At 46.3% G+C, this 12,557-nt stretch overlaps 1 protein-coding gene across 3 annotated transcripts in view; it reads left to right on the plus strand.

Annotated features, from left to right (window-relative positions):
* Window positions 1-12,557, plus strand: part of AOAH (acyloxyacyl hydrolase) — a 171,661-nt gene that overhangs the window by 54,317 nt on the left and 104,787 nt on the right. For all 3 annotated transcript variants that reach the window (XM_083188483.1, XM_083188482.1, XM_083188481.1), the window contains exon 5: window positions 9,587-9,646. In XM_083188483.1, coding sequence (XP_083044609.1) covers window positions 9,587-9,646 — 60 coding nt within the window. The remainder of the gene's footprint in view (window positions 1-9,586; window positions 9,647-12,557) is intronic.

A 12,557-nucleotide genomic window follows, 5' to 3' on the forward strand; every position in this document is an offset into this window, starting at 1 on the left:
ATCTAGACGATATACTCATCTTCTCTCCAAATCTCCAACTTCACAGACAGACAGTGTCCGAAGTCCTACGACGTCTTCGCCAAAATCAACTGTTCTGCAAGTTGGAAAAGTGCGTTTTTGAGGTCACGTCCATTCCATTCTTGGGTCACATTCTCTCCGCCACTGGGATAGAAATGGACCCAGAGAAGGTGAGAGCCATCCAAGACTGGGCAGCCCCCACAACACTCAAAGGAATTCAGAGATTCCTAGGGTTCTCAAACTATTACCGGCGATTTATCCGGAACTTCTCTACTATCGCTGCTCCCCTCACTGCTCTCACTTGCAAGGGAGCTGATCCAAGCCGATGGTCGCCAGAAGCATCCTCTGCCTTCCAGCAGTTAAAGAGAGCATTCATGACGGCACCAATCCTCCTCCAACCAGACCTCGACAGGCCCTTCATTCTCGAGGTGGACGCATCCTCGGAAGGGATCGGGGCCATCTTGTCACAAAAAGGTGAGGATCAAGAATTACACCCTTGTGCCTTCCTCTCCAAAAAATTCCTCCCAGCAGAGAAGAATTACCCCATCGGGGAACAGGAGTTGCTTGCAGTCAAAACTGCGTTAGAGGAGTGGCGATACCTTCTGGAGGGGGCACGACATAAGATCACCGTGTATTCAGACCACAAAAATCTGTCCTTTCTTAAACAGGCTCAGTGCCTTACTGCCCGCCAAGCCCGTTGGGCCATGTTTTTTGAACGCTTTGATTTCCAAATTAAATTCCGACCTGGAACCACGAATACTAAGGCAGACGCTCTATCCCGCTCCTTTGAGACGACCTCTGACCTAGAGACACCTCCTCGTCCAATCCTCGATCCGCTGGTCTTCGCCCAAGTAACCGTACAGCCATCTCCTCCTCCAGGTAAAACGTTCGTTCCCCCCGAACTTCGCAAGAAAATATTGTCATGGGCACATTCTTCCCGCTTCGCAGGGCACGCAGGAGCACAAAAGACCTTGATGTTCCTGTCACGTTCTTATTGGTGGCCAACCATCCGCCACGACGTAACCAACTTCGTTGCCTCTTGTGTAAGATGTGCTCAGCATAAAGTGCCCAGAACAACTCCCGCTGGTCCTCTCCGCCCTCTAACCATTCCCACAGAACCATGGACCCATCTGTCAATGGACTTCATTTGCGAACTACCTCCCTCAAAAGGTCATACCGCAATCTGGGTAGTGGTCGACCGATTCTCGAAAATGGTCCATTTTTTCCCACTAAAAGGTCTCCCCTCTGCTCCAGTACTGGCTCAGCTATTCATCTCAACCATTTTTAAACTTCACGGACTGCCCAAAGAGATTGTATCCGACCGCGTAGTACAGTTCGTTGCAAAGTTCTGGAGAGCTCTCTGTGCCGCGGTACAGGTCAAACTCAAGTTTTCCACTGCCTTTCATCCCCAGACCAACGGCCAGACAGAACGGGTGAATCAAGACTTGGAGGCCTTTGTCCGACTGTTTGTCTCGTCTTCCCAAGATGACTGGGTGGATCTTCTCCCGTGGGCAGAATATATGCATAACAACTCCTATCACTCTTCCTCCGGAACCACCCCCTTCTTTACAGTATTCGGCAAACATCCACGATCTCCGGATTTCTCAGAATTATCCTCTTCCGAAGTTCCTGCAGCAACCACTTCACTACAACGCTTTGCTAAAATCTGGTCGGATGTCCACACCGCTCTTCTTAAATCTTCCGCCCGATACAAGAGGATGGCAGACAGGAAAAGGAGGGCAGCGCCCAGATTAAAAGTCGGAGACCGGGTATGGCTGTCTACCCGCCATATACGCCTCCGTCTGCCCTCTATGAAGCTGGCTCCCCGGTTCATTGGGCCATACCCTATCATCCAAGTCATTAATCCTGTCGCTTATAGACTTCAACTTCCTCCTTCCCTAAGGATTTCGAATTCCTTCCATGTGTCCCTCCTCAAGCCTTTAAGGTTGAACTCTTATCAAAAGAAGATTCCCAAACCGCCCAAGATTAACGCCGAAAGTGGGGCTGAATTCGAGGTAAGACGCATTATAGACTCTCGTTGCCGCAATTCTCGTACCCAGTATCTGGTGGAATGGGTTGGGTTTGGTCCCGAAGAGAACTCTTGGGTGGATTCCATTGATTTGCACGCTCCAAAACTGGTAAAGCAATTTCTCCAGAGAAATCCGCACAAGGCCCATAGGCGCCCTGGGGTCACCCTGAAAAGGGGGGGTACTGTCACACGTAGCCGCGACGGAGCGCGGCGGGTACAGTACTCACCCGTCCGCGCCCGCCGCCGGCTAGCGTGTGCAGGCTCCGGTCTGCGGTGTGCGGGTAGCGGCAGCTCTGGGTAGGGATGGCAGCAGTAGTGGTGCCGGGAGGCCGGCGTCGCCATCTTGGTTGAGGGCAGGAGACAGATTGGCCCAGAGTGGAGGTTCCCTCCTCATCCTGTGCTGACAGCCAATGGCAGCCATCCCCTGGGGATATAGGGGATCTGCCTAGGCTGTTCAGTGTCAGTGCAATGAGTCTTTGGAGTCATTCACAACTCCTAGCTGATTCCCGGATCCTGGCTCTTTCTCTCCTGACTCTGGTGCCTTGCTCCCTGCATCTTGCTACAAGGAAGTTTTCTCCTGACACCAATGCTGCAAGTCCTACCTAGTGCTTGTTCCTGCTTGTGTCCCAGAATTACCCTGCACAGCTTCCCGCTGTCCTCCTTCATACAACTCATTCATTCCATCATCTTTCAGTCATCCGGATCCATTTCTTCTGTCATCAAATCAACCTCCTTCCGGATCCTCATCTATGTACTCTGGCTCACCAAGTATACGTTTCCAGATTTCCCTGCCCGTTATTAGTATTGTGCTGGACTCTATTTAATTTATTCCAACTGTCACTTAAAGAAGTATTTGAGTGAAGTTTATCATTTATGAAATCCGTTATTAAACCTGCACGTTTCAATCCTACTCCTCCTGGTCCGTCTCCGGTTCCTGTGCACCACACGACTCCATCCAGCCCTTTAGCCGTGACAGACATTGTCTCCAAGTGCCGGGAAACCCGCCGACCTACACCCCCGCAAAGCCGACCGACATGCTCGGGGCAAGCCCAGCACCCAGGTAAGCTGCTGGGCTGCCCCCAGCCTCCGTGCGCCCCCAGCCTCCGGCCATGAGGTGGAGGGTTGCCGCACACAGGCATGCATTCACCTCTGCCTAGCCTCCGCTGCTGTCTGCATAGTACCACACACAGCAGCGGAGGCTGTACACAGCCCCTGTCCAACCTCCGGACTGACCTCCGGGCTGCAAATAGATGTTTTGCATAAACATCCATTCGCAGCCTTGGGTGCGGGGGGCCAAATCATTTGATGGTCGCCGACCATCGAATGATTTGGAAGCTGCACGCAAAACTCAAACACTCTCTGGTGTCTTAACTTTGCATCTTCCCTGTAGAGGTAGAGGGCGGGCAGCTGAATTCTTGTGACGTCAGCCGCCCGCACAGGGCTCACATGCGAATCGGGAGTTCTGCACAGGGAATGCAGTTCAAGGACAGGTCCATTTGTAATCAGCTATGTTTGTCTGATGGACACACACGCTGATCACTGTGTATATAAAATAAACTAAAAGAAAATCATACTCAACTTTCCAGGGTCCAGAGATCATTGCTCCAGTGAGGGCTGTCTTCTGGGAGCCCTGCTGCTCTGTGACCCAGAGTGCTGTAAAGTGACGCTGCAAAGCAGCAGCTCACGTTATAACATTGGTGGTCACGGAAGGAGGAAACCCCAAAGACTGTCAGTGTTGCAGGAGCCCATCCTCAATGGTGGGGGGTTGCAGTGAGGGGGTTTTCGACATAACAGGGAGGAGGGTGCCTGTGCTGGCGTCGCATGTGCAGCACAAGATCAATGTTTTTCTCCCAAAAAATAGTGCTGTGGAGAAACAGAAGAGTGATTATGTATGAAAACACAAAAGGTGTGTCCTCCCCACTGGCGCGCAAATGGAATAGAAATTGTGGTACTAGTGTAATAACTGGGCGCCCGATCGGGTCGGAAAATCGCATTGAATGCAACCAAATCGCATGCGATGCGATCGACGTGATTTTCCATAGGATTCAATGTTAAAATGGTCCTGTTCATTTCCCCACTATCAAAGTGGGCATAGAGTTGATTTTATATAGCGTGGCGAGCGCAGTGAGCCCTGCAAGGGGACGCGGAATACATTTTAAGTAATCCGCTTCCCCTCGCGGGGCTCGCTGCGTTTGCCACGCTTCGGGCTCGGTGGCTCACTGCGCTCGCCACGCTATATAAAATCAACTCTATGCCCACTTGGATAGTGGGGAAATGAACAGGACCATTTTAACATTGAATCCTATGGAAAATCGCGATCGCATCGCATGTGATTTGGTCGCGATGCGATGGATGCGATTTTACCGCAAAATCGCGTCGCATCGCATCTGATTGTATGCCTTAAGTTAAGGCATACAATCAGATAATCGGGCGCCCAGATATTACACAAGTACCGAAATTGTACATCTTTGGTCAGAGGAGGATGTCTCCTCTTCTCTGCCTCAGTATGTATCTGGAAGGTCAGAGTCAGGCTAATGTAGTGGTCCTCAATAAATCAGAGGTGCATAGATGTATAAGAAGACCCTTCACCAGACATTTTGGGAGGGGGAAATACCATACATCCTTGGTAGGGGATAGGTGTCTCCTCTGACAAGCCACTAAAGGTCGACATGACAACATGATATGATACAAGCATTAGGTCGACATGGGGAAGGTCGACAGTCAAAATGTCGACATGGAGTTTTTCTTTTATTAGAATGTCGATACAGTCAACATGGACACACACCGCATCCCTTCGCATGATTCGGGCATGGTGGCTTGCTATGCCTGGCACACTATTTTATTCTCTACACTATGCCCTAGTGGATGGTAGGGCATGAAATACCGCCTGGCAGCATGTCAGCTGAAAAAAAAGTGAAAAACCCCATGTCGACACAACCTTCCCCATGTTGACCTAATGCTTGTGTCAACCTTATGTTCTGTCGCCCTAACCCGCGTCGATCTTCATGCATGTCGACCTTCAGTGTTCGACCTAAGGCTTGTCGCCCTAGTGACTGTATCCCCTGTTCAATGTAGTCAATTATCGCATTGCCAGTATGCAGACATTATGACGGGATGCAGTCAAAATCCCGACGGTCAACATCCTGACAGGGTCAAAATCCCGAATGGGTCGTAATACCGACAAGGACAAAATCCAGACATTTAAAATCCCGACAAGGACAAAATCCCAACATTTAAAATCCCGAAAAGATCAAAATACCGACATATAGAATGTACAGGTGAAACAGTCAACATGACTTTGTGTCGACAGGTCACGAGGTCGACATGGTTTTTTTCACTGTTTTTTGACCCGACATGTGCTGACAGGCGGTATTTCATGCCCTACCATCCACTAGGGCGTGGTTGGAGAATAAAATAGTGTGCCAAGCGCAGCGAGGCACCGTGCCCAAAGCATTACGAGCGATGCGAGGGGCTGCAGTTCACTTCCAACTGTGTTAATGTTGACCATGTCGACAGTCAGGTCAAAAAACAGTGCAAAAACCCATGTCGACCTTGCGTCCTGTCGACACAAAGTCACGTTGACTGTTTCACCTGTACATTCTATATGTCGGTATTTTGACCTTGTCGGGATTTTGTCCTTGTCGGGATTTTAAATGTCGGGATTTTGTCCTTGTCAGGATTTTGTCCTTGTTGGTATTATGAACAATACGGGATTTTGACCCTGTCGGGATTTCATACCGAATCCATTATGACAGCACATCTGCATCTTCAGATGTGGAAGCTGGTAAATCATTACCTAAATCTACATCTAAGGTAATGAATGATAATTATTATAAGTACAGTAATTACATTTTCTAGGTTAAAGATTGTGCTTGATAAGACTGACGTGAGAAACTTGGGGCACTAAGATATTCTTATTGTGGTACAAACGACTGTTTGTCCCGTGGTTTATAAACCCATCAAAATGTATTCATTGTAGAACTATGTAGCTTTAATGCTATACCTGTTATTATTTCATATAGAAACCGCAATGCCGCAGATACAAAATAAAATAAATGGTAATTGTTAATTGGCTTCACCTTCATTTTTCTGTCTGAGGTGTTGTATTTTTGGGGTAAGAGGGTCCTCAGTGAAGTGGAGAGGTTTATACCCCACTTGTATCCTAAATCAGTTTGCTGGCACATTTACAGGGACAGAACATCCAGCAACCATTCTTTTTCTTGAAAATACACAAGCTCAGACATTTCTTTAGTTAATAAAGACAGACAGGCCAGAAAGGTAAATGAAAATAAATCTTACAGGTGCATATCCACCAAATGCCAGTCACTACCACTCCTCAGACACTGAGAAAGGGGCATGTAAAAGCTGTAAAAGAGGAATCGGTCCCTCTCTGTCACCATCGGCATACTATCCATGCACTGACAGGGTGGATTAACACTGATTACTTAATTTACTGCTAAGAATTTCCTGTCATTATCCGAGAATCATTTGTGATTGAGGATGTCATAGGAGGGCTGTGAGTTCTGTCAGCGAAGGGTTAATGACTCAATCTACTGCCCCCTATATTCTATTCTATTTAGAATGTGAATATTTTTAAATACAAATTATAATGCAGAACATGCACAGTTGATAGAAAAGCAAGCAATATCAAATATTATTTGTCAGTTATTTATAGAGCACATGCAGCACTTTACAAAAAATATTTCAGACATTCACAATCCGTGCCCCAATAGAGATGAAATCTATATTCTATGTTGCAAGTGTAAGCAACCTGTAACACACAGGGGCGTAAGTTCATAAGGGGAGCCCGGAGGCGATATCAAAAGTTTTGCCCCCCCCCCCCTCCATCCCACACACTGGCACACTGCATTTGTGGCCACCATATATGATATATATCCTTCAATCGAATAAATAAAGTTTTATTCAGCCCCAGCACCTCTCAGGGTCTGAGAGAGGAGGCTAGAACCTGCATCACCAGTGACAAGGGGGTGGCACACACCTGCATCACCAAGACAAGGGGCATCTGCAATAAATGGAAGAGGTAGGTGCTTCTAGCCAAGGCAGGATACAGGCTAGACCTGTGCCAATGCAAGGAAGGTTAAAAAGCAGGGTGTGAGACCCACAGACACTAAAGGTGGCCATACATGGCTGCGATGTCTCACAGCAGTGTACGGCCACCCCCCACATACCCTGCGAGCTGCCCGGGAAGGGTCGCATGCAATCCATCACAATTTGTTGTGATGGATCGCATGCGTCCCTGTTTGCCGCCCAGCTTGCCACTGGGAGGGAGGTCCCAGGTCGGGTGGTCGGACGGCCAGCAGGTCCAACCACGGACTGAGGTTCCATATTCACGGGACCATGCATTGGACCTGGGGAGATATCAAAATGACCCGATTTGGGCCAATTTGATGGCTCAATTGGTCTAAATCAGCCCAAATCAGCACAGTGTATGGGGGCCTTAAGAGGAGTGGCCTGCACAAAGTGCTGTCTGGGCAGGAATAGGGAATACACTATAAGGAGAATGAATGCCTCATCCGAGGCATCATGGGGGTGTGACAAGGACAGGCTATAACAATTTAGGAAAGGGAAGACACACAGTAATGGCTAAGGATGGGGGGCCACACTGAAGTAATTACCCTGCTGCAGTCCCAGATGCTGGTCTGACTCCCTAATCCTCTGTGACCGCCTTCCTGGAGCCAGTCTGATGACACTGAAGTTCAGGCAGCAGGAACTGGGGTGACTGTTGCTGAAGTCCAGCTGCCTACCCGCACACTGCCTCTGATTCCCAGCCTCCTGCGATTGAGTGATGGTGAGCGGATCCAAGGCATGTCTCCTCCCCCTGTGAGGCGTAGATCCGCAGCAGCGGCAGCCTCTATCGGCGTCTGGTGTTTACTGCTGTGAGGAGTGCTTCTGCACTCAGCGTATCCTCCAACGGCAGGCTCAGCTGTGTGAGCACCACAGCCACCTGCCGCCCGATTGGAGCGGCATCTTTATGTGCAGCCAGCTGCCCTGCACCCGCTCCACCTATAGCCCTCCCTGCCGCTGCAAGCTCAGCTGCGTGAGCTGCTCTATGTGCCCCCCTCAAGGCTAACGCCCGGCGGCAAATGTCTCCATTGCCTCCGGGAGTTACGCCACTGGTAACACACCAGCTGCTGTGTAACTACACATCCACATCCCACATATTTTCTGTTAGTACATGATACATCTGTGGCAGGGCAGGTTGGGATGTGTAATTCCACAGCAACTGGACTGCCAAAGGTTATCTACTCCTGGACACATACTCTCATAGTTGTCAGCATGCTGATTGGTGGAGGGCTGGAACTATCCACCGATCAGCAAACAGCACAGGACTGTGGGAGAGGCATGGTATTATTTTTTAAAATTGGTTCCCGTGAATACGTATGTAGGGCATAGTTACCTCCCCTCCTGCATTCCGCAGGAGACTCCCTGAAATAGCAGCAATCTCCCTCTCTCTGTCATTAGTCTAACAATCTCCCTCATGTCACCTAACACATTACACTGTTACATTTTTGGGGAAAAGAGAAATGAGAGATAGATACATTTATATTGAACCATCAGCACCATTTTCCAGCACTTTAGCAAGTATAGTCGCTCTTACTAACTGCTTTGGGGATTGGATATAAGTCATTTTACAAGATTCCTCTCAGATGTAGCAGTACACACCCGCGCTTCTAGGTGCCACGTTCACAAACTCTTTTCACAATCTCTCCATATATGGAACTAGGCACGCCCTTTGGGTGGAGGAAGACACACCCCCTCAATGGGGCGCTGTGCAAATTTGACTACCAACTATAATCTCCCTGAAACTAGTGTTCAAAAGTAGGCAAGTATGATGTAGGGGCCCCAGTGCATTGCTTTGCCCAGGGCCTACAATACTGTTAATAGGGCCTTGGTGGCAACGACATGGGTTTTGCTAACTAAGCCTATTTTGTCATCAGGCTTTGCAGGCACATACATTTTTTCAGCAAAGGAAGGAGAGGATGTCCTTCCCCTAAAAACAGAACAGGATACAGTATTACCACCTGAAGATGCTCCAAAACATTGAGCAATAAACATGCTCCAAAAACATTGAGCTTTCTAAAATAGTCTCATATTTATCTGCCCAAATACCCCCCCCCCCCCCCCCCCTTTAGTTCTCTAACCTGAAAGCTATGGTACTATATTACATAAATATCTGTTAACTCTGGAATTTAGGGATAATGGATAAAAGTGACATTTTAATATTCCATAATACTTTTTTAAATTAAACTAACTAGTGTCTAGATATTTGAATGACCATAGCAGCACAGAGGATTTATGTTCTCCCAATTGCACCACGTTCAGGGTATGCATGTGGTGTGGGGGGCTAATCCAACACATGGCAATTTAAGAATTTGAACATAAACACAGATTAGTGTACAGGTTCGTGCTCTGAGTCTATTGGCAAATATGTGAAAATGTCAAAGTGATGGTGTCATGTTTACATACAGTATGAAACAAAATGTGTCCAACAACTTTTTCTTTTTTTTTATATTTAAGATGGAATTAAAAAGAGCAATTAAGAAAGCAAGGAAGATGGTGAACATGTCTGACTATTTGGTAAGGTCATAATTTATGCTCCCGGATTCAATTCCATGGGCCCTGGCAGTAGCTCATAAATGCATATCTGCTCAAACATCAGTAAGCAGAAATCAGAGTACAGGCCACATCCTGCAAGGCCGAAAGAAGCCATTGTTACCGGGTAATGAACCTGGCTTATAACCTGTTGTAAATACCGGGGATGATGTGAGGCTGGGGAATCTTGCCTGTCTGCTACACATTCCTAAGGGATCGATTAAAATAGAAAAAGAATCAATTGCATAACTAGTGTGCTAGTATTTGACTAATATTAATTTGTATTTATAATGGCAACATATTCAGCATTGCTTTATTGAGAATATTTAATATTCACACCCGAAGCTGATGCACATGCACAATATGACCAATCCATACAAAACCACTACTATAATTTTTGTAATGTGGAAGATTAATTTCCCTGGGAACTTGGCATGCTGACTCCATGCAGCATTTTCAGGTAAGAAGAACTTGCTCACTTTTCCCTGCTCCCCAGCTTCGTAAGAGCTCAATTAAGCAACACTTTCCTCCCAGGGCCCGATTCAGTGATGATGTAGTTCACACTGCACAGCAGAAGGTGTCTAACCAAAAAAAACTTCTCCTGCCTGCATCGCCGATCTGAGTGCTGCTTCCTAAGGTACAGCATCGGATCATCTGTGAGACCATCAGCCATCTGAGTAATCCTGAGGTTACTCACAATGGCTCTCGCAGGTCTATAGCCGAGGGCAGGAAGTCTGTGTTTGAAAGACACAGACCCTGGCATTGGCACTCCCTTAAAATGGAGGTGACGCCCCTTTTTTCAGGAACATATGGCCGCAGCCTGTCAATCAGGCTTTGTCTCAGGGGATACTGCGTACAACAATGCAGAACCCAATGAGACCTGCTCATTACTTGTACCATTGGAGACATACACAAACCATTGTGTATGTGTACAACTCTGACTTATTCCCGAAGAGGAGATACATACATAAAACCCAAGTTCTGACGGAACCTTGCAGTTTATTTAACGTACCTTTTACTATCCTGGGTGGACTGAAAACCATGGCCACTATGATGAGAAGCAGCAATGCTAAACTATTGAGTCCCACTTGCCCTTTTTGCACGGACTATTTTCTCATGGTCGGTGTGATTTGTACACCTTTCTTGGGCAGGATAAACATTATGGGCCAACTATAATAGGGTGTGATAATCTAATCTAATAATTTAAAAAATGGGAAATCTCTCCCAAGGTCTGTCACTTTCTGAATCTCACACCCCATTACAGTTGGCCCAGTACAGCATTATGACTTTGTATAAACAGGTTGGTGTATATACTGGAAATGTCTTGTTACTGTATTACATTTACACTCACTGATAAGCATTGGAAAGTGGTCATGAATTTACATGCAAGTTCATTTCTAGCAGACAAGTTAGTCTGTAATCAGGAACCTCAACTGACATAGACTTAAGCTGTGTACACAACTGTACAATCATCATTATTTTGATTCCTGACCCATTCATGAGATATTTTTAGAGTGTGCATGCACTGTCAATCATGTTTTATCAGAGGAAAACAGGCTGCATCTGCCGATCAGGTTTTATTTACAGTTCAATATTTATCAGATGCCATAGTTCAATATCGGACTAATGGTGTGTACACACAGTGAGATTCCCTTGCTATTTGACTTAAGATTCGAGTGCTATGCAATCTTTGCTATCTCTGTACTATTTACATACAATTCATACAATCTACATTTGATTTGCACTATATAGTCATTGCTGGCCTGTCTATCTGGGTTTCAATTTGTGCTGTCACGGGAGCACGCATTGGGATCACAAGGTAAAAAACCTGTGCGATCTGCATGCGATTTTGACTATATAGTCAAAATCTCATGCTGGATTGTACTGTGTGTACACAGCATTAAAGTGAGATGTTGACCTCATTCATGTTTGGATGGAATAGCTCAGCCGTCTAATTCCATCTAATTAAAGTGCAGCAAAAAACAGATGCCTCCTGTTTGCATTTAGGAGATGTGACTGCTGTGTCTAAGATTAAGCTTAGGCAGGCCCACTGTTGAATCCGGACACCCGGATCTACGAAGTCTGCATCTGACGATGCAGACCCTGGACTCGTTATGACTTCAAAACGGTGTAAACACACCCTGTTTTGAAGAATGGTGCTGGGTGACGCCCAAGCTCGGTCCCCAAACATCACAGCAATCATGCTGCAACTTACAGAGGCCTGTGGAGGCCTGTGCTGACTTACAACCATTAAAGTTGTACGTAAACCATTGGGAATGCAATACTGACTGTCCTGGTCGACCATTCTTTTAATATTCCTCCAGCAGCAGTGTTGGCCTTTGTGTCTATTCAAAAGATATTTTAGACAGGTGTAGGTTGAAGATTCATATAGTTGTGTACTCGCATATGGCGACTGTGTTGGAAGTGAAAAAGAGAGTAAAGTTGCATCAAATGTGTAATTTAATAGGTTTGAACCCAGCTTTATTTAAATATTAAGTGAATGGGTTTTCTGTAAAATAAGTAATAACATAACCCAAACTAGCTAAGAACCAATTGTTTACAAATGTCTGGCACTGACATTAAAAATAATAGTGGCAAATTTCTTTACAAAACACTTACCATAATGACATTGCAGTGTCAGGGTTATTGTGTGTGTGTGTCTATATATATATATATATATATATATATATATATATATATATATATATAAAAGCAAGCCCAGCACTAATGCCGCCCATACACGGTGAAATGTGCACTGTACTTTTAAACTAGATTGCATCGCATCCAGTTCAAAATGCATTTGATGTGCTAAAGCACTGTGCATATTGAACTAAATGCAATGCAATCTAGTTCAAAAAGTACAGGCAGCACATACTATATGTGCTCTGCAATGGGA

This window comes from Crinia signifera, chromosome 5, assembly GCF_055691185.1.
Source record: "Crinia signifera chromosome 5, ASM5569118v1, whole genome shotgun sequence".
In the NCBI taxonomy this organism is placed as follows: Eukaryota; Metazoa; Chordata; class Amphibia; order Anura; family Myobatrachidae; genus Crinia; species Crinia signifera.